This window comes from Carassius gibelio, chromosome B17, assembly GCF_023724105.1.
Source record: "Carassius gibelio isolate Cgi1373 ecotype wild population from Czech Republic chromosome B17, carGib1.2-hapl.c, whole genome shotgun sequence".
Classification (NCBI taxonomy): Eukaryota; Metazoa; Chordata; class Actinopteri; order Cypriniformes; family Cyprinidae; genus Carassius; species Carassius gibelio.
Window position 1 is genome coordinate 15,310,619 of NC_068412.1, and position 26,407 is coordinate 15,337,025.

General features: G+C 38.7%; 2 protein-coding genes across 11 annotated transcripts in view; both read right to left on the reverse strand.

Moving 5' to 3' along the window:
* Positions 1-373, reverse strand: part of hectd1 (HECT domain containing 1) — a 36,087-nt gene extending 35,714 nt beyond the window's left edge. For all 9 annotated transcript variants that reach the window (XM_052580793.1, XM_052580792.1, XM_052580791.1 and 6 more), the window contains exon 1: positions 131-373. The gene's annotated coding sequence lies outside the window, so the exon portion shown is untranslated. The remainder of the gene's footprint in view (positions 1-130) is intronic.
* A 301-nt stretch (positions 374-674) lies between these two features.
* On the reverse strand, positions 675-26,236 carry heatr5a (HEAT repeat containing 5a). Of its 2 annotated transcripts, XM_052580496.1 has the most exons (37): positions 26,028-26,236; positions 24,081-24,289; positions 23,607-23,818; positions 23,398-23,506; positions 22,273-22,422; positions 21,432-21,603; positions 21,023-21,180; positions 20,480-20,729; positions 20,239-20,394; positions 19,191-19,441; positions 18,232-18,343; positions 17,943-18,095; positions 17,752-17,851; positions 17,524-17,633; positions 17,114-17,277; positions 16,856-17,019; positions 14,257-14,362; positions 13,969-14,159; positions 13,722-13,881; positions 13,408-13,597; positions 13,139-13,308; positions 11,994-12,020; positions 10,825-10,969; positions 10,377-10,556; positions 9,913-10,137; positions 9,521-9,699; positions 7,910-7,978; positions 7,388-7,567; positions 7,065-7,287; positions 6,013-6,252; positions 5,660-5,787; positions 5,143-5,290; positions 4,785-5,057; positions 4,348-4,572; positions 4,083-4,234; positions 3,195-3,405; positions 675-2,309 (listed from the first exon to the last, which is right to left on the reverse strand). In XM_052580496.1, the coding sequence occupies exons 2-37, from the start codon at positions 24,204-24,206 to the stop codon at positions 2,008-2,010; spliced, it is 6,111 nt and encodes a 2,036-aa protein (XP_052436456.1). In that variant the 5' UTR covers positions 24,207-24,289; positions 26,028-26,236; the 3' UTR covers positions 675-2,007. The 2 variants fall into 2 exon arrangements, with proteins under 2 accessions (XP_052436456.1, XP_052436457.1); XM_052580497.1 differs by lacking the exon at positions 11,994-12,020 and having other exon boundaries at positions 26,028-26,194.
* Between the last annotated feature and the right edge of the window lie 171 nt (positions 26,237-26,407).

Here is a 26,407-nt window from a genome sequence, read left to right on the forward strand (position 1 = left end):
ACCAAGTATCACTAACGCGGCCTTGTGTTTACCAGTACATCCGCGAGATAAAGTTGAATGGAAGCCCGAGGCCTGAACGCGTCCGTCAGGAAGAGAAACAAACCCGCTGCTGGGCGACACAAACACTCACCGTTTATCGCCGAACGACGAGAAGACAAGAAAAACAAACAGTTCGTCTCAGGATTAAGTTGAGTCAGGCGGCAAGACGTGAATATTGCTTCATTCCCCGCTTCTGCTTGCTGTAAGGTAGAGGTCAAACTGAACGGGAAGGCGACGGGTGAAATATTGAGTGAAATGGAGAGCCGCGGAGAGGACTAGTCGAGGCTCCGCATATCACGAGGCTCCGCAGCAGAACACGCAGCGATGCGGCTAAACAACAGGGGGCGCTAAACACCTCGCCATTTACAGTCAACGAGGTCGCCAAAAAGATTACAAACCATTCACCTAGATTGCACGATTGTTGAAAGAAAACGGTAACACGTTCCCTAAAGTCAAGCATTGTTTTAGTAGGTTAACGTTAATACTTAAACTTTTGAAATTAACTTTCCATTTAATCTATTCATCCTAGTAGACTGAATATGTCTTATTTCCAAAGGGACATATAATGCAAAGTGAGGGAAAAAAACGGAAATGTCCTTTCCAGGTTCCACTGTAAATCAAAACCAATGCGACTCTTGAAGCAAAACTAGATTTTATTCTTCCAGTATAATCAGAAAATAAAAGTTAATCTTGCCCTATCGCTGTATTTGTACAATTTACAACATTCAAAATAATTGGTATGGTTACAAATGCATAATTGTACTTGATCATTGCTGCTTCTATCAGAAAAACAAGAGTCCAGTATTAGCAGAAACTCATTTGCAATGTAAACTTGTTAGTAGTGCGTATATAGTAGTAAATATTAATTTGCTGCTTGTTCGATATCATTGCTCATGTAGGATCCATCTATTACTTATATTGCCTGCTAGTGCAAGTATAAGATAGTTATGTGTTGAAATAAAGTGACACCAACACAAATTTACATGCATAATTGGGATACAGAAAAAAAAAAAGTGTCATATGTTTGTAACTAAAGTGAAGTACCATTTTAACATATGGAAGCCAATTTCCGCCACATAAGAAATCATGAGATAAAAAAAAAACTATTATGTCAATATTGATGGTCAAGACTCACTTAAGTATCTGTGAGGAGTCAAAATTGACATAACCCATTATATTGTGCTAGTCAAAATGATCAGAAGTCAATTATTACAATACATTTCTTTATATCTCAGTTTTAACTTAATATGTCACAATTTTGACTTCTGGTTTTAATTATAATTTACCGAACCATGATTTTATTCTTATGTGGCAGAAATGGGCTTCCATATCAATGCATACTGTAGATGTATTCAAAGCATAAGTGCAGAAATGTGATGCAAGTATCTGTTTGTAATGTTTTATCATAATTTCACATTCACAACAAGTGCAACTTTCTCTACGCAACTTAAAATATTTAACACATTTTAAATTTATAATATTAAAATGCACTAAAACTGTAAATGTAAAGGCAGCAGATACCTGATTACCAGCAGTGCAGCTGGTCAGGTTTAGTTAGGAGCTGCAGCATGTCAATGAGAAATTAATGATTCGCAATCTTTGTACAGACACAATAAAACACTTCTTGCAAAAAAAAACTCATGCTATGGATTACTGGGTTAATGCAAATTATTCAAGCTTGTTAGCAAGCTAACCAATAAAACACAATGTTTCTATAAATGTTAACCATACAAAAGTCACTCCCATGGTTCTGCTGTTCTTCATGTGAAACACACTTCCCCTTACTTTCTGAGTAAATATGTATTAAGTTCCTCATAGAGGTTAATGCAGTTTTAAAATGGACTACAATATTGAAACTAAACAATTTTTAAATCGATTTATCTTTAAAAACAAAACAGATTAAAACAACATCAACATTCACTCAGTCATTAAAATCATAATACTCGTATCATATCCAGTCAGGAGGATTCACAGGAAATTGATCTTCAGTTGAATGCTGGGCGTGTTTTTGCTGTTGACTCGAGGTGCTTGTGCCTTAGAGTTCACGCTCTCCTGGTTGCCCTTGACGGCTGCCTCCAGCCTGGCTTTCATGTGCGGGGCAGAGGCCATCAGCGCTTTGAAGACTGCCGAGTGCTGTGGACCAATGCGCATGAGGTCCCTTAAGGCAGACTCGTGCAGTGAGCGAGAGGCTGCTGGAGCCGATGCCAAAGCATTCTCATCCAGCAGGAGAGAGATGAGGATGGGCAACAGCACAGCCACCAGCTGTGGACCTGCATGGTTAAAACACATACTTAGTGCTACATTTTGCTAACAGTTAGGGCAATCGAATGTGATTTTCATGCACATCTTGTCAGTAAAGGTACTCCTGTGATTAGTAGTATATCTCCAGCACGTGTGTTCAGATCAGGATTGCAAAACAAAACCTGCCCAATTACTTCTCAAAACTAGCCCAATCGCGTTTCGTTCCGGGCAATAAAATAAAAAATTTTCGGCTGGGGCTGCCTTGGTAAAATTTGCATTTTAAGGGGCTAAATATCACGTTATTTGTTTTGGGGTTGCTTTGACCCGCAGACATATAAAAAAAAAACACTGGTTGGCCTTTACTACAAAGAGCCATAGTTCACTGACAATCTACACAAAATCAATTACAAAATCGGAGTCGATTCTTTGTCGATTTTGTGTAGCTTGTCAGTGGACTACGGCTCTGTGGTAGTAAATGCCACTCCACCTGAACCAGTGTTGCCAAGTCCGCGGTTGTTTTTCATGTCCGCGGGTTGAAGCGACCCCATACCAATAACGTGATGTTTAGCCCCTAGAATGCAAATTTTACCACGGCAACCCTGCCAAAAAAAAAATGGGTATTTTAAACCCGGGAAGCAGTTTTTCACTTGGGCTAGTTTTGGAGTTGTTTTGAGAAGCAAGTGTGCAGGATTTGTTTTGAAAACCAGGCAACCCTGATCTGAACGCATGTGCTGGAGATGTACTTCTGATCACGGGAGCGCCTTTACTGAAATCATTCGATTTTTTGCACAGCCCTACTAAGAGTAATTATATAGAAGACATTTATAACCCAATGAATTCTTCTTGTTTTTTTTTTTTTATGATATCATAACAGCTGTTTGGGATTAAACCTGAAAACATTCCCAGTCACTTACGGTGAGTTTCGTCTGCAGCAAACACTAGTGCTTCCAGGGCTCGGATTGCATCTTGCACGGCCTGTAGCTCTGCTGGGCCTTCAGGACGACTCTTTTCCACTTCCTCCAGTTGTGACACCAGACGGCCACCCAGAGCTAGAATGAATGGCCTGGCTACTGGCGCTGGGCCTTGGAATAAAGATACTAGCAACTGATAACTTCTGCTCAGCACCTAAAGAAGAAGTTTTCAGACACAACAGAGAAGAATACTAGATATAGAGTTTTTTTGCGGGGGAATTGTATGTAAGATTGTAGCAAAGCTCTTTATTTAAGCAGCCTGATGTTTACTACTATTAAAAAATGTTTTGGGGTCAGGAAGATTTTTTTTTAATGTTTTTGAAAGAATCCTCTCCTGTTCACCAAGGCTGCATCCATTTGATTAAAAATACAGTAAAATATATTATTTCAATTTAAAAGAACTGTTTGCGATTTATTCCTGTGATGGCAAAGTTACATTTTCAGCAGCTATTACTGCAGTCATCAGTGTCACACCATCCTTTAAAAATCATTATAATATGCTGTTCTGGTGCACAAGAAACATTCATTATCAATGTTGAAAACATTTGCTTAATGGCTGCTTAATATTTTTGCTTTTTTTCAGGATTATTTGATGAATAGAATGTTCAAAAAATCAGCATTTATTTGAAACATTTTGTAACAATGTAAGTCACAGCAGTCACTTTTGATTAATGTTCCTGTGCTGAATAAAATTAATTTCATAAAAATAAAAAATAAAACATTGACCCTAAGCTTTTGAACAGTACTGTAGAAATGTTTTTAAGAGTTTCTAATTGACTCTATGCTTTTGAACAGGACTGTAGAAATTTTAAGAATTGACTCTCTACTCACCACGGGGTCCTTAGACTCCAGGCTGGCTCTGAATGCCTGGATGCAGCATGTCTGCATGGGCTCCACAGTGGTCACCTCAGCACTGGCGTACAGCAGGAAGATGGTGAGGGATGTCAACATGGTAACCTCATCCACTCCAGGCTCCAGTTTATCTGTCCAAAACAATCCATGAAAAAAAACAGAGTTCCTCAAATGACTTCTAAATCACGCAGAAAAACCCATCCAAACAGAGTGTGGTTGAAATGAGAGAGAAACTACTGTATACCTGTATGCCAAGACTCCAAGAGCGTGTGCAGTGCACATCGCAGCAGTTCAGTCCAGGCCCCACGACTCTTCTCAGCTCTGCTCATGGGAGAGGTGAGAACAGTGCGCAAGGCCTGCAGGATGCCTGGTACCAGCTGTCCACTCTCAGCTCCGACAGAGCCCCTCACCGTCTCTCTCAACACCCCCAGCAGCAGATAGAGCACTGTGGGCAGCACTGACACACTGCCTGTGGAGAGAAGAATAAAACACCGTCAGATCTCTGATCATTTACGAATTGAAAATAATTTCTTTGGAACTGGAAAAAAAATAAATAAATATGTGACGAGAAAATAATAAAAAAATTCTAAATTGAATAAACAAAATGAAAAGTGGACTAAAATAATGTGGGCAGGAGGATGTTTTTCTCATACTGCCGCAGTAACGCTCTGGATCTCTTACCCTCTGGTGAACAGATGGAGGGCAGTTCTGAGAGGATGGCCAGAGCAGATGTGACGAGTCTACAGTCAGTGTTGCTGAGGAAGCAGGGCTGTCCTCCCCGCCCCGTGGGGCTGCCAGCCAGTTTGGGGCTGAGCTGCGGAAGCTTTCTCACAAGCGTGCAGAGACATAGCTCCAGCGCTCCAAAAACAAGAGACTTCCCCGGCACCAGGCCACCAGTGTCCCGTCCCTCACCAAACTCAGGAACAGTTTCCTTCTCTGCTGCACCATCATCGACTGACCAAACACAACATCGAAAGTTGCATTTAAAGGGTTATTTAAGCTTTACACTATTTAAACATAAGTAGCTTTTGAGACTCACCCTCAGCACTGTGGCGTTTCTCTTTGACATGCTCCTGAGCGGCACAAACAATCTGCTGCACCAGTTCTAGCACAGCCAGTTGAATACTGGGAGATTCCCGAGTGACTATGAGCCTGTGTAGAACACTGAGCAGCTCCACACTCAAAGCCTACAGAGAGAACACCATACACTTGTCAAGAACACAGAGTGACTAACAAGAAAGACAAACGCATAGTATATAACACATGAACTACATGGAAAGACAAATACCAAACCACAAATCTCAATGCATCACAATATCATACTAGACCAAGTTACAATTTCATAATAAATCATAATTGTCATTTTAGATGGCATATTGAATTAAGTGAGGATGAAAACAAAAACTTAAAATACAATGGCACGCACCACATAATGGTCCTAGGTCAAATAATTTTCACATGATTTTTTATTTAGTTAGCTGAAAAATCGGTTAAGGTCAAAAGAACAACAGATAAGTCTTTTTTGACATTGTAAATGTCTTTTAATTGTAGAATACCTGATCATTGCCCACTTTCGAACGGGGCCAAGGCACCTCCAGTAAGGCCTGCAGAGCCTGAAGACAAGAATTGATGTTTTCCATTTGGTCTCCAGAGTGAGGAGAGCACAAAAATTCCACACTGATTCCTAAAGGGAAATTTGAGTGAATTGAACAACAAGACTCAAAAATATACATTATACATTGATCTCAAATCAAAGCGAAGGAATGATCCTCATAATCAGCCCCTGGAAAAAGACTAGAGAAAAATTTATTTTCTGAAGGAAATCTAACTTCAATCTAGCAATGAACGCCCTATAAACCCTGAACTACATCCACTTATTGAAGCAGGAACTATTAACTGAGCTCTGTACCCAGGATCAGGTGGAGGCGGTCAGTACTGACGTCCTCTGGGGATTTGACACTGCTCAGTGAGGTGGACTGGCCCATGGAGGTGGGTGTGACCGGTCTGGAGAGGTTGGCAGGTCCCTCGTCCACCATGATGAACCCGGTGCTGTTGAGCCAGAGAGCAGTAGCGTGGAGAATGGTAGCCCAGGCACTGTAATAATGTGGACGGGCCTGTTCCACCGTCTCTGCAGTGTAAAACGAGCCACCTGACAAATAAAGGTGCAAGTTAAAACATACAGTAGCTCTAAACAAGACACTCTTACTATACTATTACTATTGTTTCAATTGTAGTAAAACAGTGATTTATCAACCGAATAATGCAACCACTGCTCAAAAGTTTGTAATATTAAAAAACATTTTATTCAAAGAATCCGGAATTTTAAAAAAGTATCACTATTTTCTATCACTATTTCTATTTCCTATTTTCAACATCATTAAGAAGAAAAGTTTCTTCCCTGAAGACTGGAGTAATGGCTGCTTCAGCTTTGCTATCACAGGACTAAATTATATTATTTTAAAACATAGCAAAAACAGTTCTTCACAATTTTAATAATATTCTACTATACTACAGTTTTTACATTAGTTTTGATCAAATAAATGAAACCTTGGTGTATTTAAGAGACCATTTTGAAAAACATGTAAAAATCTCACCAATCCCAGACTTCTGAACAGTAGTGTACATACTATAAAAACAGCGCAAACAAGTAATTGCTTCAGAAAAAAAAAAGACGAAAACCCCTTTAACTATCTTCTGCAATTATAAGCAAACTATCTTTCAACGGATTTCCTCTAAAATGAGAACACTAAGGCTGGCACAGGAACAACGGTACGAGATTGGGACAGAACTATTGGCTGCTTGGCAAACATTTTGTAAATATTTATTTGGTCGTAAAATAAGCACATAAATTAGACAGTTAATTTTCATAACCCTGATATAAAATCTTGAAATAAAGAAGCATATCTACTTATTTAGCATCAGGTAGGTGTGTAATCTGAGAAACCGAGCGCGAGTAGTGACCTGTGGAGGGGAGTTGACTGGAGTATTGCGAGGGCAGGGTGAGCAGGGCATGGTCCTGAAGGGCAGCCAGCCACAGGCGGCTCAGAGTTGCAAGATCAGTCTGAACCAGTTTCAGTAAACCAGCCCCTGCTGGATCTGCAGGGCCAGCTTCATCACTCTGCTGCTGGAGATGGCTGCCTGGACTCTCCCTCTGCCTGGAGCCTTGTACCGCTGTGATATACACCTGCAGAGAGACACAGATTCACCGCCCATCCCCTAGAGTTATATAACGGCTAGACATAGAGGTACAGCTGATTTAATAGTTGTGTGATGGTGTTGGGTACCTCCGCCCAGGCTTTGAGCACAGAAAGCGTCTCCATGGTGAAGGTGCTTTCATTATAGAGCTGACTGGCAATGTCTCTCCCCACCTGTACTTTGGCAAGAGAGGAAGCCAGAAGCTGATGCACCCTTCTCAGGTCACGCAGGTCACTGATGACCCCACTGGCGATCCATGCACTGCAAACCTGAACACCAAAACAAAGGTTCATGTCAGAACTCAACACCACCGGAGCAGTGAACCACTGGACTCTGGGAAGAAACTAGGTCAAGTGAACCCATGTGAACTCGAGGTATTTGAAAACAAGCATGAAGAAAGTTCAAGAGGTTAAAAACAGGACTGATTTGAATACTAATACAACAACAACAACAACAAAAACATATTTGTTATGACCAATCTGACAGTGACAAAATACATGACTTGAGGCTTAAAACAATGTGTTGGATAACATGGTGTTTGCTGGTAAATGCAAAGAACAGAAAAGTGCATCATTATAGAAAATGAGGCTTAAGTTCTTTAAACATCACACCTGGCAGGCTTTGGCAGTCACATTCGGAGGGGCGTCCACATGGAAAGCAGGTCTGAGCGCAGCTCCAACCTACAACATCAAACAACATTTAGTTCATTTAAACCAGCCCGGTCAAAAGTTTGGAAGGTTTCTCATAGTCTTACATAAGTTGTCAGGATAAACACACAAATAGTTAGACAAGAGAGTGAATAAGAGTCAACCAGCACCCATAGCGTATCTCCTTCAATACTGTTCCATACCATCTCATAATGATGGCTGGGAGAATGCCAACATAAAATATAGCTTTGATGCTGCATAATTCCCATACCTTCATTTGTGCCATTTCATAGTGTTGATATTAATTGGAGATAAATTAAAATAAAGTGTTCAGAACTTTAACTTAAATGTATACATCCATTAAATAAAACTTCAAGGCAAACTTATAAAAGAAAAAAAAGACTGTTCACACATACACCATCATTCAAAAGTTTTGGGTCATTTAAATAAAAAAAAGAATATATTACTTTAATTCAGCAAAGACATTACTTCAAAAGTGACAGTAAAGACTGTTCAAATCAATTTCATAAATAGGATAAAAAAAATAAAATCACGGTTTCTACAAAAAGCGCCTGTCATTTTGTATATGACATTATCAACATCAATGCTACGAATAAATGTTTCTTGAGCACCAAATCAGCAAATTAGAACGATTTCTGAATGATCATGTGTCACTGAAGACTGAAGCAATCACAGATATAGATTACATTTCCTTCTGTTTTTACTGCATTTTTTATCTAATAAATGCAGCCTTGGTCAGCAAAAAAAATATCTTAAAAAAATATCTTACTGACTCCCAAACATTTGAACATCACTGTACTTTTTACAGTCTAATCTTTATATAATGTACAGAATTAACTGAGTAAGTTTATTAAGCGCAAATTAAGAGTAAAACATTCTAGGACATGATACAGAAGATGTTTCAATCACTATATGAAAAGAGGGCTCCCCGCTAGGTCCACAGCTAACCTAATTTAGTGTAAGTGATCCAGGTTCTCAAATGGGTGCACACACACATGCACATGCACTTAGTAACAAGAGACTGATGAACAAGCTCATGTACTTCTGGGGGGGTTCTTAGAAATACAGCTGAGAGCTTTGCTGTACAGCTCTGAACAGGCAGGCAACAACAAGTGATGCAACAAAATAACTTTCTGGCAGAAACCTAAAGTTCTCAAAGTTGTTTTTTTTTTTTTAATAATTTGAATAAAATGGCTTTTCTCTAATGTCGGATTTTTTGTTATAAGATGTGTTGCAGTTAGGGTGTCTGTGATTTCCTATTTTTTCTCCTCTAACTGAAAACCAGAAGTGGTATTTTATGGAAATTTCAGCACAATTTTTTTTTTAAATAAATAAATAAATAATATTTAAAAAGTGGTCCATAATTCCACACTTATTTCCTTTGCGATAAGGGACATTAACTGAAAGGCATTTAGGAAATATCTTATTTATTAAGCTGCCAATCAATGTTCATGTTTGTTCTAGATTTCTTTCTTTCAGCACTTTTCTGGGCATCTGAAGTGTGCAATGTTGATTTTAAGAACTGAAGCTGAAAAGTGCGAAGTTAGTGCTCACATTGGCTTGATACTGTTCCAGAATGACATGTCCAGGGAACTCGGGCTCTGGCACACTGGCAAATTTCCGGATAATGACCAGCAGTGTTTGTAAACCAGCCAGTCGGAGCTGATCGCTGTGGTCTGTGGCTGCCATGAAAGCCATGCGGATGAGATCCGCCAAGTGGAGAACCAGGAAATCTGAGAGACAGAAGGGGTGCCTTTATTAACAGAGTTAACAAACGTATATACAATGACCCCAGAAGGTGGCGCTAAGATCCAGGGATTTACTGAACACATCAAGAAAGACATCTCAGTCTTCAGAGTTACAGAAAATACGCTAAAAGCAATTTGGACAAGAACGATAATAAAAGGGAATAAAAATTCGAACACAACAGAAGTGATGTGTCTAACCTGCAGATTCATGTAAACGTTGTTCTTGAGCGAGAGCCATGTTGAAGTGAGCAGGGTCTCCGTTCTCACACTGTGCTATAATGCGACACACACACTCCATGGAAAACACACGAGTGGACCAGCGCAGGTTATTGAAGGGGCCGCTGGATTCAGACTTTGCGTGGAACACAGAGGAGTCATCATATCGGTCTCCGTCCTCCTCCTGCTGCACTTCTAAAGCCGAGTCTAAACAATAAGAACATGAAAAACTACAGCAACTATTCATGTCAAACTAATAACAAAAAAACAATTAAAAAAACTATGAATTTATCATGAAATTGTAAACGCAGATCACAACATTTTAATCCAATCTTAAGGCTCTTACACTTGTCAGGTGGGTTGTATTTTACCAAAAAAATTACATTGTAAAAAGGAGAGCAGAGATGAAAAATGACGATTCATTTAAAGCTGAGACTGAAGCCCACCTGCAGAGGAAGAGAGCACATCTTTGCAGAGTTTGAGCCAGTGGGCCAGGTTACTCTCAGCTGCCAAACTCATCATGTGGACAAGCGTCTCCTGAATGTCTCTGCACAGGCGCGGGTCAGACTCCCTGTCCAGCAGACTGAACAAAGCTCCCTCCAATCCCACCTCCTTAATAGTGACATCTACAGGACAGACAAGAACCATTTAACATACAGCGCACAATGTGATATATAACACATGTTGTTTTGCTTGAGAAGTGAGCTTGTGAAATCTTTAAAACAAATGCCACTGTGTGTGTGTGTATATATAGTTTGACAAAATTCCAGTCCCCAAACTAATCTATGGCTCACTGCAGTCAAACCCAGCTTAAAATGCAGAGTACAGTAAAATAAACAGCAGAGATGTGCTCAGATAATTCTATGTTGTGCAGTGGGGGCGATGCTGACTCACCCAGTTGTGTGTTGTCTCTGCGTGGTAGCTCTTTAACCAAAGCGATTGCATGCTCCGATACCTCCACTGCTTCTCTCTGAGCCAGTTGTCTCAAGCATGCCACAACTGCACGCCTCAGATACAGGTATGAGCTGCACAGGTTTATCTGTACATGCACAAATGTTATACATGATATTATATTGTAATGTTAGAAGTTAATACAGTCAAATAAATGGTGAGTAATGAATCGAGTGAGGTCTAGTGAAATAGAACTGAGACATTAGAACTGGTAAAATAAAATAAAATACTTGTAATGGTATAAATTTTTTGAGCCAGCACTGATACAATATATAAAACGTATTAGTTCAGACTGAGAGCAAGTTCAGAAATAGAGCACAGTGCAACCTTCATCACATTTTGCACAACATCATCCAGACAACAGTGCAATAAACACTTCAGCAGACAGCTGCGGCCACATCAAAGTTAGTCCTGTTATGTCACAATGATCCCACACAAACGCTCTTTCAGTGAAGAGAAGGACAGAGGGAGAGGAGAGAGGGACAGCAGGGCTACTGTCAAGGCTTGTTTTGAGCTTTAAATGATGTGACAAGCGATCTTTTTACAAAGAATAGGACCATAAATCAAACCACCTAAAAATAGAGCATATGTAGAACAAAGCATGTTTTTCTCAATATTGTCTAAATGTGTGTTTGTGTGGTTGTATGAGGGAGAGAGGGGGAGAGAGAGAGAGAGAGAGAGAGAGAGAGAGAGAGAGAGAGAGAGAGAGAGAGAGAGAGCGAGAGAGAGCGAGAGAGAGAGAGAGAGCGAGAGCAAAAGACTGAAGCTCTCACAGTAATAAAGCTAATAGCTTGAATTGGCATGAGGCCACAGCCGTGGATGTGAATGTCATGTGCACAGTGTGGGTGGTCAGTGTTAGAAGGCCTTTACAGAAAAGAACAAGCCAAGCAAACCTAATCCTTGGCATTAACCCTGCAGTTAGTGGCAGTGACACTGTCTGCTCATGCTCAAAACCAGATCCTTCTTGAGTTAGTTTAACATTGGGAAAAATGAGAGGAGGACATTAGAACTTAATTAGATGCAGGAAAGAAAAGAAAAAGAAGGGAATATGAAGTGCAAACAAAGGAAAGGGAATAAAGTGGCCTGACAGCAGAGAGGTAGACCAAACCTACCAACACAGAATAATCCAATAAGATTTCCTGTTCGAGAAAGCAGAAAACAGCACTGTCACTACAAATGAGAGCAAAGCAAGGCCCAAGAACACTCTGTACCTCTGTCAATGACTTTCATTTTTCTTTAATACAAATGAATGTGAAGAAAGAAAACTGCTATGGTGACTTTTTTTGGAGCATGTCAGCCTTTGATCAATTTGCAGTTTAACAATTACTATAAACTGAAACACATACATACATACATACATTATATATATATATATATATATATATATATATAATAAAATATTTACATAAAATGTAAATAATTACTACTTTGCAAATATCGGCCAGAGTATTAATATCAAATATTAATTCTACATCCCCTCCAGAAGTCTGAGACCCGCTAATAAGCAACGCCTCGTGGTACCATCACAGAGAGGCTCAAAATCACTTTCCATTACATTCTCTTTCACTGTTCCTGGCTGGTGGAATAATCTTCTCTTTCGAAGCTACTTGACTACTTGAAATAAATTATTTCTCTTCGTTTATTCCTTCTCTTTTCTTTCTAGCTTGTGCTCATTTGAACAATGTCTAAAACGTGGTATTACAAGCACTTCCTGTGTCTTTTTGCCCCTTTAAGAAGAATCGCTTTATGTGTCCTTCGGATAAAAGTCACTTGGAATAAAAGCATCTGTAAAATGACTTAATGTAAATGTACTGTAAATCTATTATTCTTTTATAAAAAATGTCTTCTCAACCAAACCAAAAACCTCTTTGTAGATTAACTCTAGATAAACACAATTAAAGAGATTAAAAGAGAACAATTAACAATTAAAGAGAACATGGAAAAAAAAGATGGCTGTTGTGTGCATAGTCTCAAAAAGAAAAAAATATTTCGTTTTTAATGAAAATGCCTATTTATCCACCTCAGAACCTTCTTTAATTTTTTTCTGGCAACCCAAACTGGGGGTAGTAAAAAAATAATTAACCAATTAATTTAACACCCTACAATTTCACATTTCAATCAAATTCTGCGAAATCAAGCATTATTTTGCTCACTGTGTATAATTGATCAGAAATCTGTTCAGTTAAATGTGTAGTGAATAGAGTTGAATGTCTGTTGTTCAGTTAGATTTTGAGTGTTAAGTGCATGGATGACGTACACAGAGGCTGGGCACCAGGCTGGCCAGATTTACAAAGCGTGGCGCAAACATGTGCATCTGCTGGAGGCAGGAGATCGCCTGGGCCTGGACCAGACAGTCCTGACTGTCCTGCATCACAGCACAGCCCACCAAACACGAGGTCCTCACCGCACACACACCAGCACCCTCACCTGGAGACAGTTTACATTAAACACCAGAGACAAGAGAGTGTGTGAAGGTCTCACCTGCATGATGACAATGTGTTTAAGTGGATAATTAAGTGTGTGTACCTTGCAGATCTGGCCCCATGGAAGTGATAAGGGCGTTAAGGCAGCGGCCCAGGCTTTGCTGCACCTCCACATGTGTGTGTGGTGTCGAGAGGAGCAAACGTAGCACCAGAGTGAAACTAGCCTCCAGGTGACTGTGATACAGAGGGCCTGACAGATCCACAACCACGGACAGAGCGTGGAGAGCCCACATCTGCATACATGCATATAGAGTAGTTCACTGAAAGCTAGTGCATGAACTTCCTGACAACACTCTATATAGAAAAGCACACAAATGATTTCCTGATTTATTCAAAACAGTCATGTGGGCTGTGTACCTGTACTTCAGGTGAGGTGCTGTCCTGGGACAGGGTGAAGAGGACTCCAACACAGGCACTAATATACTGAGAGGAGCTTATCCCACTCAGATAACGGTATACAGTGCTGAGTGCCAAAGCATGACCTGTGCGTGTGATGGCATCCCTTGCCGTCTTCAGTCTGAAACACATTTACACTCATTTCATTTAAAAAACATTCCAAATTAAAGTGGGTTTTTTTTTTACACTGCACTTGGCATACACTCACTTGTCAAAACTCATGAGAGTGATGGAAACGGTAAAATTAGGGTCATTAAGAACTTGCACAAGTCTGGCTAAACCCTCCGCAGCCATGCAGCGCAAGAGAGGGTTTGAGCCCTCTAGTGCCCCCAATAGGAGAGACAGCGCTGGTCTCTGAACCTCCTCTGACCCCAATTCCCTCCGACTTGATGCCAAACACTACAAAGCAAAACAGGACAGAGAGGAGAAAAAGAGAAACATTATACTGTTTAAAATGCAAAGATTTTCAATTGTTCTTTTTTAAATGGATTCTTACCTTCAAAGTGGCGCAGAAAGCAGCAGCTACATGGATTTGAACAGTCTGCTGCCGGGCTCCTTTAAGCTGGCGCACAAACTCACAGAACTGCTCTAGGATCTGAGCCCTGAGACAGGAAATACAACAGATGTACTGTTTAGCTACTGTAATATCTTATTTTCCTTGGTTGAAATTGGATACATACAGGCCAAACTGAATACTGAAGTGTTATTGCTCATTTCCACAATTACTACAAGTATTAATTGGGATTAAGTGGGCATTACATGATGCCAAATTATACTCTAAAACACTAATAATTTAATAACACTATTAAATAATTTAAAAATAAATATTCATACTCAATATTATAATGTACTGATGACTAAATTTACTTAAAATGACTGATTTTTGTCTTTCCGTGGTAAATGTTTTGCACTGATTTTAGGCATATTAATTATTATTCATAATTATCCACAAAGACCTAAATTAAAATAAAAGTGAAAATAAAAAAAGTTTTGTTTTGTTAAGTATTCAATTCACTGGATTATCTGAAAAAGGTATTACCATAGTATTTATAAAATATGAACTATTTTTTTTCCATTGAAAATCCCATGATAAAAGAATAAACGGACATAATATTTCAGTCATCCATCCATCCATTGTATTTAAAATAGGGCTGTCAAACAATTAATCGTGATTAATCGCATCCAAAATGCTTAAGTGTAAGTGTAGATAAGTGTATATTTATTATGTATATTTAATATTTACATGCATTTGCATGTCTATATTTATATTCATATAATTTATATATAAATAAATATATTTAATATATAAACATGAAATTTTTATGAAATATATATATACACATGCATGTGTATTTATATTTACATAATATATAAACATATACTTATTTTAAATGCAATTAATCGTTTGACAGCAATAATTTCAAAATATTATTAGTCGAGTTTATGATTTTACAGTCTAAATGCAGAGTAAGTAAACAAAGGCTGTTGTTTTCTAAAAATCCTCTTTACAAAATAATAATAATAATTACAAATGAAAAACTCCAAACTAGTGTTGCTTTCGTCAACAAAAATTATGACTAAATATCATCAACGAACCTTTATCACATGAAGAAAACGAGACGCGGCGTAAAAGCTGGTCAAGTGACGATGACTATAATTTACATGTATAATGCAATATTGTTGTCAAATAAAAACGAGACTAAATGTGTTTTTCAAAATAAAAACTATGCTAAAATGTCTCTTAATTTTTGTTAACCAGAACAAGACGAAACAAAATGTTATAACGTTAATTTATCTCATTTAGTCACGTTATTATTATTATTTTGCAGTATTTTTGTTTCCTGTGTCTCAGAGGCTGCATCAGGTCGCACTGCACAGACGCAGGCAACGTCACTTCCTCAAGCCCCACTCGTGGCATTATTTAGAAGATGACAACAAACAAAATTCAGTATGACACAGAGAAAGGGACTGATGCGTGTACTTCTAAAATGTTTGGTTGGTAAAATAAATGTAAAAAATAAACGTCTTCCGTGTCTGGAATGGATGTTTTCTTGAGTCTATTAGGTAACAATAAAATAATACAATAATAAAACCTTGTTTGAAATGGGTTTGGCTAAAATAACATTTTGGTTTCATCTGAACTACTAGGTACTTATTGACTGGGTTAAACAGAATTGCATTACTAAAAGGAGACTAAAATACAATTTTCATTGACTAAGATTAGACTAAATGTTATCAGTTTTCATCAACTAAAACTGGACGAAAATAGTCATGGATGCTCAAAACTTTTAAAATGCTCAGACTTTTAGTTGACTGAAATTTGACTAGACTAAAAAGAGTATGCACATGGCTAAATCTAATAAAAACTCAAATTAAAACAGGCCACCAAAAACAACACTACAAACAAACAAAAAAAAAACAAACGTTACAAAGAGATTCTAGACAAGCTGCTAGCGAGATGAAAGATGCACTGCAGGAGGACCGATGGCCTCATACGATCAGTATCATTTTCTCTCCACTGCTATGTTTAATAATGCATGGGACATGGCCAGAACAGCCCCCAATTATGCAAATGCATGCAAAAGTCTGGATGTAAATTTGGCTATGCTGCATAAGAAAAAGCTTCAAAAAGCCTCTGGATCTCATTAAGGCCAGTTCCCACAAGCATTCAGTAACAGTATCAGTTCCTCCTAACAATCTGCATAACTTTAAACGGTAATGTTGGTTAACATTAATACATCCACATTTTAGTGAATGTAGCATAAAACAAACAAACTATATAAATAATATACAAAGTGGGATGTGTCATTATGAAAATGAAAGGCACTGTAGAGTTGAGGGAAGCAATCTAGTACACGGCCAACTTAATCTGAGAATTTTCTGTTTAAATATTCATCAGCATTAGCTATTCATTTGAAGCAGTATGAAGGGTATTGCTTGCATAAAGGTCCTATATAAAGTAACTGTATGACCTGAAGTGTTTGGCGACATCGAGGTCCTTTTAAATTAACTAAACTAAAAGTACCCCAACCAGACAGCGGAAGTATACAAAAGCAGCCCTCTGGAGGAAGTCTAGGTGGTGAAAGTGGACGTACTTCTGCTGAATGCCCAGGTGGGGAAAAATCACTCCAAACAACTGTACAGCTGCTGCCGTTAAAGCAGAGGCTGGCGGGAGGGGGCTAGGAACTTCCTGGGCTTTCTCAAAGATGGTAAACGGGTCATATTCTAACGTCCCACCTCCTGAACCACCACCGTGGAGCTTTAAACAGACAGAAAACACAATGAGGTTAAATATGACATGGGCAGTAACTAGGGAAGCACATTTTAACTTGATGATTAGACTGCGATCTGACCTGTTCCTCTATGTAGTGCTGATCCACATCCTGCAGTCCAGGGCCCAGCAGTGCCAGGTCTTGGCTGTAGCACAGGGAGGCCAGCAGGTTCAGCTCAGCACATGCTGTGATTTCTGGCCCGGTCAGATCGTTCAGCAGCTGCTTCAACACTGTGCCAAAGCTCTCTGAGCCAACACAACCAAACCACAATAAACAAACAAATACATATTTGGGCAATCAAACATTCCTATTTCCATATGCTTTTGTGGGATATTAAAATAAGTATCCTAAGCAACTCTCTTAAATTTCAAAGCATGATAAAAATTTACACTTTTTTTACTACATTTCAATTGATTTCCATGGTCATGACCACTCAGTAAGTAAGGGATAATGATAACCGTTTTACCACCTAGTCCAATCAAGTTGCTTACCTTCATATGTTTTAGGTTGAAGCATAGTGAGGACCTCATACACTCTCAATCTAAAGACAGTGGCTGCATTTTTGATCTGGTTCCCATAGGATTTAATAATAGCGGTCAGCCTAAAAAGAGTTGAAGGGAAGCAAAATCAATATTTGTCTATCAACATCCTGTTGACATTACATCTGCATTCTGCAATGCTTGGAATAACTTCATTTTAAGCAATCGAGATCCACTCACTGATTGAGCAGGGCCACTGCACAGGACAAGAGAGGAAGCAAACGACCGATGACATCATCAGTGAGCAGGTCTTTGCAGTGCACCACCAAACTCTTCATTGCTATAAGGAATGTGACACAAGCAAAGTTTATCATGTCAGATAGACTGGTCTCATAAATGAGAAGCCCATGAGATTTCTAAAAGTCCCTCACCGCACAATGCTCCTGCTCGCCCCTCCAGGGTCACCTGCCAGGTGAAGGAGTCTCCACGCCGCAGCTCATTCTCCACGTCCTTCACAGACAGTGGGAAGGCACATTTCCACAGCAACAGCAATCGAGGCAAGTGATGCTCCATTACAGTGGGACCTTGAATCAAAATATCAGAAAGAACAAAAAAGATGAAAATAATTCTTCCAGCACATTGACTATTACAATATAGGCACATCTTGTCTGTGTGAGCATGTGTACATCTATGGGGGCATATATATAGACTGATTCATACCCAATGTGAAGAGGGCACTGAGCAGCAGCCAGCCTCCTTGAGTGCGCTGGATGGAGATTCTGCTGTTCTGAGCTGCAGAGCGCAGCAGATCTTCAGCCAAGGTCATCACCACCTGCAACCCGTCCATAGGAATGAATGACTCAACACCACATATTTCTTTCTTTGGTAGAAAATTAAAGAAATATATATATTTAACAAATTATATTTGTTGAATTTTGTCAGTGGTCACCAAAAACAGCTTGGTGACAAACATTCATTAAACTAGTGTTGTCAAAATATAGTTTTTTCAGTACTGAAATATTTGAAACTGTTTTATTACTATCGGTCCATTGATACCAAATGTGCACACACCACCGCACGCTAACCAAATTATATTTGAAATAAAATAGTATATACGGAATATTGTTCTTTTTTCTTAACAAATTGTAAATGATCAATTGCATCAAAGTTACAAATTCCAGTATCATCACAACACTACTTCAAAATATCTTGTATGTTCTGCAGAAGGAAGTAAGGCACACAGATTTGTAGCAGAAAGAAGGTGTTGCCAATTTGGGAAAACGATCACTTTAAGGTTTAACTTTTTGTGGAATGCAATTCCACATAATACATTAACAATGACAGCTGATTTGTCATCCACTTCAAAATGAAGTCATTCATTTTTCATTTCTTAATTCCAACTTCATGAGCTCAACTACATTAAAATAAGCAGTGATGCAGTGTGGAAATTACCAAAGGGAGTCTAGACCGTGATCTGGTGCCTGATTTAAAACTGCAATTGTGTAAAAACTCCTACTAGCAAGCTACAGCAGAGATTTACTGACTACATTGATCTTGAAATGCTGCCAGCATGAAGATACCTTAAGTATATCTGATGATACAGCAAAGACAGAACCACAGACTTACTGTTTGCTTTAAAAGGAAGATAGGACTTGTACAGACACAAATCTCATTCATACCTTGCCCTTGGAGTGTGATATTCCTAGCGGACAGAGCTGTACGGCTCCCAGCAGAGCTGCGATGGCAGCACTGTACCCTGCCACAGCCTCTGGGCATGACTTCAGGGCATTTAGCCTCTCTGCACAGCGATCTAGTAACACTGCCACCTGAGCAGGCATCCCTACAGCAACACACCGCAGGCACCAGGCGGCCGCCAGACGAGCAGATGCGCTGGGGTGAAGAAGAACAGAGATCACAGTGTCCAACATTCCTGTCAGAAAAACAAAACAGAGAAAGCAGTTTTAGTAAAGTTCAAGGATCAGAGATGACGATCTGAGCTCTTTCTAAAACTGCAGGATGGATGTGTTAAATCTGCAGCTGTAGGCACTTTTTCTGCTCAATCCTTCATCCAGGCCTGATTGTGACACATCCGTTAAAGAGCAGACACACTCACACAAAATCCAGAGATTAAGATATAGACACTTGAAAAACATCTTTCTTTGCTCCTGGTTCAAGACCAACATCACAGATGTGCAATGATATGTCTGCACCAGTTCTTGACATTATAAATTACTGTATCTTTTTAAGTGGGTATATAACAGAATATGGCCTCATAAAGTCAAAAAAAACCATCCTGTCCATCCAATACTTAAAATGCAATACTTTTGATCACTGTTGATCTATTTAATGCATCCTTGTAAAAAAAAAAAAAGTACTTCCTTTAAATAAATAATTACTACCCCAAAACTTTTCAACAGTATTGTACATCAATTGTAAAAAATGAATCAAGTAAAATAAAAATTATAAAAATAAAAAAAAGAAGAAATAAAATAAACATTAATAGAGTACATCAATTTTAAATAATAATAATAAATAAATATAATAAATAAAAATAAACAAACAAAAATAATTCTGATGGGGTGTTTTTGTCATCACATTTTAAATATTTGGGGCACTTTATCATCATCACATACCACTAATGCATGTAAAAAGAGAAGTATCTAAAAATTCTTTTAAAAAAAATTAATGGGGTGCCGAGAGTTTTTTGGTTAATAATGCATAACAAACCTATGCTGGTGTCCTGCAGCAGTGGGGCGGCAGTGGAGCTCAGGTCCTGTAGCAGACTGCCCAGCTCCAGAAGAGCACATGACAGCACATGCTGACTAGCTGCCACATCCGCAGGGCTCACACGTGCCTCCGTGTTCCCCTCATTAAGAGCTGCGTCTAACAGAAACACAACATGCATTCGAGAAATTACAACTCAATATCCACTGAGACCTAAACATTCGCCCTCGGCCTCGTTTCTTACCCACAACCCTCTTCTGTTTGCCGATCAACTGGCAGATTTCCTTGGCAGCTGCGATTTGGGCCTTCTCCCCCAGCAAAGTGCCAAGAGTGGCCCGCAGTATGAAGGAGACACAGCAGCGGCAGGAGACGGCATCTGCCGGGTATTGCATCGCCCGTGCGTGAGATACCCACTCCATGAGAAGAGAAAGAAGACAGGAGAAGTGCGTTTCCAGCCACGCGCCACCCAGAATGGACACAAACACCACACATGTCTGTTTAAGAGAGTAAACAGGTAGTATTCATGTTAAATGAACTGAAATGGATAAAATAATATAAACCTACATAAAATTAAACAATTAATTTGAAATATAGCTTCTATGAAGAACAACTTTTTTCTGCATAATGGATAAATAAGACGCATAAATAAAGCGAGAGAAATTATGTTTACCGATGTTATATCACCTTCATTTATTCTTTAATTTAAACCTAGACAAAGTCAGTCATGCTGGCACTTAAAACACCAACATTCGGATCACAAGGGAAGAACTGTAGGAGGGTGAGCCACCTGTGTGATGCCCACGCGCACATCTCTGCTGACTGAGCTGGTCCCTTTCAACATGTCTCCACTGGCCCGCAGGAAGCCGGCTCCACCTCGCAGGAAACCAGAACTCAGCAGCTCCATCACCTCCTTCAGGGAGTTGCGCTTGGTGCCTGGCCTCGGAGCTGAGAGCAAAGCCACAGGAACAGGGGAGGAAGAATGAAACGAAGAGAAGTGGGAGAGAGAGTGGGAGAGGATAAATGATAGAACAGATGGAATCGAGTAGGAGGGGAAAGATGAGCATTTCATTAGAGGAAAAGAAAAGCAGTGGGTGACAGAGGAGGGGAGGGAATGATTTCTACAATTTCTATGGCTAAATGATCAGCTTGGTGTCCTCTGAAGCGATTTCTGCGATTGCTGAATAAAGTCCACCCACCTATGGTCTGTCTGGGCTCCAGTGCAGATGCTAATAAAGTGCCAAGCAGTTTTGAGATGGCGACTCGGACATCATAGTTTGATCCCTCGAAGGCTCGGAAACAAAGAGTGGCCACGTTCTCCAGCTCTGAGGACCACAGGAAGACAGCCTCTCTCTGGAGCTCCAGAAGACACTATCAAAAAAATAAAGTTAACTTCACCACAAAACTGGGACAAAATCTGAAAGAAAAACTTCATATTAACTATTTAAATATTATAATAGAATATTATCTATTATATGTCTACTGGACCTCAGACTGGAATAGAATATACAATATACAATAAAATATAACAAAGGTTGAGGAAAAAAAAGATTCTAATAATATATAGTAACATACAGTAATATTTTAAATATTCAGGGGAATTTGTCACTTCTTTTCATCACTACAAAGACACACCACAATGCAATTTTTTTTATAAATAAATACATATACATATCTAAATAAATAAATAAATAAATATAATTTACTTAATTATTTCAAATTAGCTTTTGTTTATAATAAATTATATTCATATTTTCATACTTTTTGTTGGATGAAAGAAGAATGTGTGTTTACCCTGCTTCCTCCTTTAGCTGGAAATAGTACAAAAACTTAGGTTCCAAATTTTTAAATATTTTGGGTAAATAAGAATTTCATAAACTGAATTGTGGTAGATTCAAACATCCGTTAACAATAAAGAACAAAATGTGTATTTTCTCTCACAGTCAGCTGTGAACGTTAAGCCATTTCTGTCAATAAGTAATGCATGTTTGACAAACATAGATATGATTAGTAACTGAGGCATGGGGTCGTGTCCAGTACCTTTGCGGCAGCACAGCGCACAGCCATGGAACGATCCGTGAGACATGTGCGAGAAGCTTTATAGATGTCTCTGTGACAGGAGACAGCACTCACACCTAAACCCTTCAGAATCCTCTCGATACTCAACATGATCTCACAGCGGCCCTGAGACTGGACACATAAACACACATACACACATTTATAAAAGCTACTGTCTTCTGGAATATAAAATATCTCTAGCCCATTTTTCCAAAGTGCCCATCCCAGGTTCTCTGTAATATTCTGGTTCTCTTATATGACTCGGTCGCTCTTTGAAAGTCCATTTTGCCTGTTTTATAGAGGAATTTCTTAGTATAGAAATAGCTTAATTTGTCTATAATTTGACAAAAAAAAAGTACACCTTGATTTTTAAAACTTAAGGTAAGAGTTTTGTCTATAAGATTTACAAATACTTGCCTTAGAAACACTATTACACATACACTACTGTTTAAACAAAACATAGTGGGGATAGTGTGTTTTTTTTATTATTATTTTTAGAAATTTAAAGTGACAGTTAAGACTTTTCCTTTTTTTTTTTTTTTACAAAAAATCTATTTGACATAAATGCTATTCTTTCTACAAAGATTCTGGAAAAAAGTTGTGTGTTTTCCACTAAAATATTAAGCAATGCAACTGATTTCAACAATGATAGTAATAAGTATTTCTTCAAATCAGTATTTTTAAATGTCCTCTGAAGGATCAAAAAGGCAGAGTCAAAGTTGCCTTAACTGAAATAAATCACATTTTCAATTACATCCAAATAGAAAACAGTCATTTGAAATTGTACTAATATTTCAAAATATTAATGTTTTTACTGCCTTGGTGAGCATATGACACTTCAGTCAAAAGCATTAAAGTCCACATGAAACAGAAGATGTGATTGTTCTTTATTTTCTATTGTGACGCATATCCGAGTGAAAAAGTAGTGAATTTCATTCAGCTAATAGACAAGTCCTAAGCATTTTGTGATGATTCAAAACACCTGAATCACCTGTTTGTCCTTCAAACTATTGGTCAAAAGTGTCATGATTTTTCCCGGTGAAGTCCAGTCACATCTCTGTGTTTGGCTGAACTGTGAATCACATACTGGTGTGCATGCACACGTACCTCTGCGCTCTTCACGGCTTTCAGAAGGTTTGCCACGCTCTCTTTAAACGAGTTGATGAGTAGTCGGCCCAGCTGCTCATACAGCACACCCAAACAGGCCACAGCCGCCCTGTAGGGAGCAATAAGTAACCTCACTGGCAGAAGATCAAGCTGAAGCCCATCTGCAGGGCGTGATGCGTGCGTGTAAGGGGCAGATTTATGAAACTCACAGTCGAGTAGGCAGGAAGCTGGGCGAGTCGTCCTTGCTGCGGATGATGTCATTGCAGCGGTCCACCGTGAGGCTGGACGTGAGCGAGTCGCCCACTCGGTACACCAGTGCCAGACACTGTGCCAGCAGCAGACGCGTCGGGGGCCCCGGAGAACCCGTCAGTACCGTCGTGAGCTGCTCCACCAGGCGCTTCTGGTTCTGTTTCACATCGGCCTGTCACACAAATACATGCCGACATACTGTTTAGATTAATTGCGCTTTCTTGGCACTTCACTAGTAAGAAACAGACAGACACATCACTAGTCCATTCCAGGCTGAGGGACAGCCGGTGGAAAGGCAGACAAATAACCAGGGAGTCTATTCAGAGAGGTTTGCTTTTGTTTGTGTTTGAGAGAGAGAGAGAGAGAGAGAGAGAGAGACAGACAGGAGCGTTTCTTCTCAAACAGAGAGCTTATTGTCAGTGGCCTCAACTCACCCGGTCTGTGGCAGGGAGTAGTTTCTTGAGGAAACGTAGCCACTCGAAGACAAACTCGGCCCTCTGGTGCTCCCGCAGCTGACTGCAGGCTTCCTCGTTCAGCAGTAAACTATGAGCCTGCTCCATCTTTCCGTCTCTTCTCCTTCTCCAGCTTTTCACCCGAGACCTTAACCACAGTACCTCTCACATTCCGGACACCTCCCTGCTCCCTGAAATAAACAACAAGTCTACAGCAGAGGTTTTCACAAGTGGTCCGTGGAAACATTTACAGAACTCTGTGTAAAAATAAATAATAATGAAAATAAGACATAAGTAAGCAGATGAAACAATATGCCAAATAAAAAAATATAATTTTTTTTTCAATTTGAGTTTAAGCTTTAAGTATGTCTAGGATATAGTTTATATAAAAAAAAAATATATATATATATATATTTTTTTTTTTTTTTTTTTTTTTTCAGTTTTAGTTTTCGCTACTTTAGTCCATCAATGAAAAAGAAAAATGTTGCTGTGGCAACTAGCTGAACTAAATACATGTAAAGTTATCTATATTTAATTCATTTCAGTTAATGTTTATTTCCTTTTATGTAATGATCATTATAAATGTTTTATTTAACTATAACAACTCTATATAGTGCTATGGTGAGCAGAAAAAAGATCCTAAATAATTTTCAAATAATATTTTGCACTACTTAAAATATTTATTTTCCAGATAACAGACAGGTTTTTATTTTATTAATCTTTTTATATACATGAAAAACTATAGCTGCTTTTTAATTTTTAGGAATGTTGGTCACTTAGCACGGACGATCATATTCGGAGTCCGTCTCCATACCATCTAAAATATTGAAAGCCCCTGCTTTACATAAGTTAGTTACAAAATATACACCAAGGATGATGTATTAGGGAACTTATGCAATTAATATGACTCTACATAACTGGCTTTACTGATAAGGATTTTGCTACATGTCCTTTTTCATAACTTCTACATTTAATCTGAGTGCGCAAAAATGTGTAAACGTGCCAGTTTGTAAAGGATTCATTATAAACAGCACGTCTGTTTTTCCAAAAGTTCCTTGTAGGGGCTATGAATTATGCATTATGTTCACTGCGTCTGCGCAGTCTAGAAAGAAACCAGCAGATCATGCAACTAAAATGATTAAAAAGATGCCCTTAAATGGATCTCAACTTCTAAACCAGACTGAGGAGGGTGAGATAGGACATCAAAGAGCCTGTCAGGGGAACAACAAGGATGGGACAGTGAAATTATTTTAGGTTTCTTGGAAGGTCCATGACGAGTCAGACAGGATGTCTGGAAACAAAACCCTTTAATTTTCTTACAGTTTCATTAAGCTGCATGTTAGTTTCTTATGTGAATTAGTTTATATATATATATATATATATATATATATATATATATATATATATATATATATATATATATATATATATTCAGTTTCAGTGTGAATTTAATCTACATATGATTATAAAGCTGATGATTGCGAAAGTGTTTATGCTGCTTTATTTACCTGTAACTGTAGTTTTTGCAATAATAAATACAAATATATATGTTTGAGCTCTGGATAAATTAATAAACACATACATTTACTAAAACAAGTTTTTATAGTGTGTTTGATTTCTTGATTATAGATGATGATGACTCCAGGCTAAAAGGACAGGACTGCTGGCTAGTAACTTAACCCGATTTACTGCTAACTTCACCCAAAGATAGTTATCCTCTAACATTTGTTTTTAACTAAACATAAGTCACAAACTAAAACAGATATGTAACGTTAGTTGTCAATGATTTAGTAAGTGTTAGTTAATTTAGCCTAACGCTAGCTTTTATCCAATGCTAACCAACTCTCTGACATGCTAGCGATATAAATCTTCAAAAGCAGCGATTTGCTGTCTTTAAAATCAAAGTGTCGTGAGGAAAATGGGTATTACCTGCTAAATCCAATAACCGTAGTGTCGGGGGGACGACTGAGAGATGTATTTCCCTATTCAAGGCGACTGTTTGTGTGTAATTCCTCAAAGACATCTGCTTGCATGAAAGTGCGAGTCAAACTGTGAAGCGCAGTCATGTTAAAGGGAGATGAACGCGAGCGACCGCTAGAGGAACGCTTTTCAAACGGGAACTGGCCTAAAACTACATGGCGGTCTACCTAGCCAAAATTTTTTGGCTATTATAACAACGTGCCGAAACTGCATTTATCTGCATTATAGAATAGAATATAGCCACCTACCTTAACAGCATTTATTGGTATTAATATTGAGTGTTTTGTAATGTAGTACCCCAAAACAACCATAAGCACTGTTATTTACTT

Excerpts from the sequence above, each read along its gene's own strand:
- heatr5a (XM_052580496.1), bottom strand. The coding sequence starts at position 24,206 with ATGGAGCAGGCTCATAGTTTACTGCTGAACGAGGAAGCCTGCAGTCAG. Across the intron at positions 10,557-10,824 it reads CAGAGACAACACACAACTGG|ATGTCACTATTAAGGAGGTG; the intron begins GTGAGTCAGCAT and ends TCTGTCCTGTAG. Across the intron at positions 5,058-5,142 it reads GAAACGCCACAGTGCTGAGG|TCGATGATGGTGCAGCAGAG; the intron begins GTGAGTCTCAAA and ends GTGTTTGGTCAG.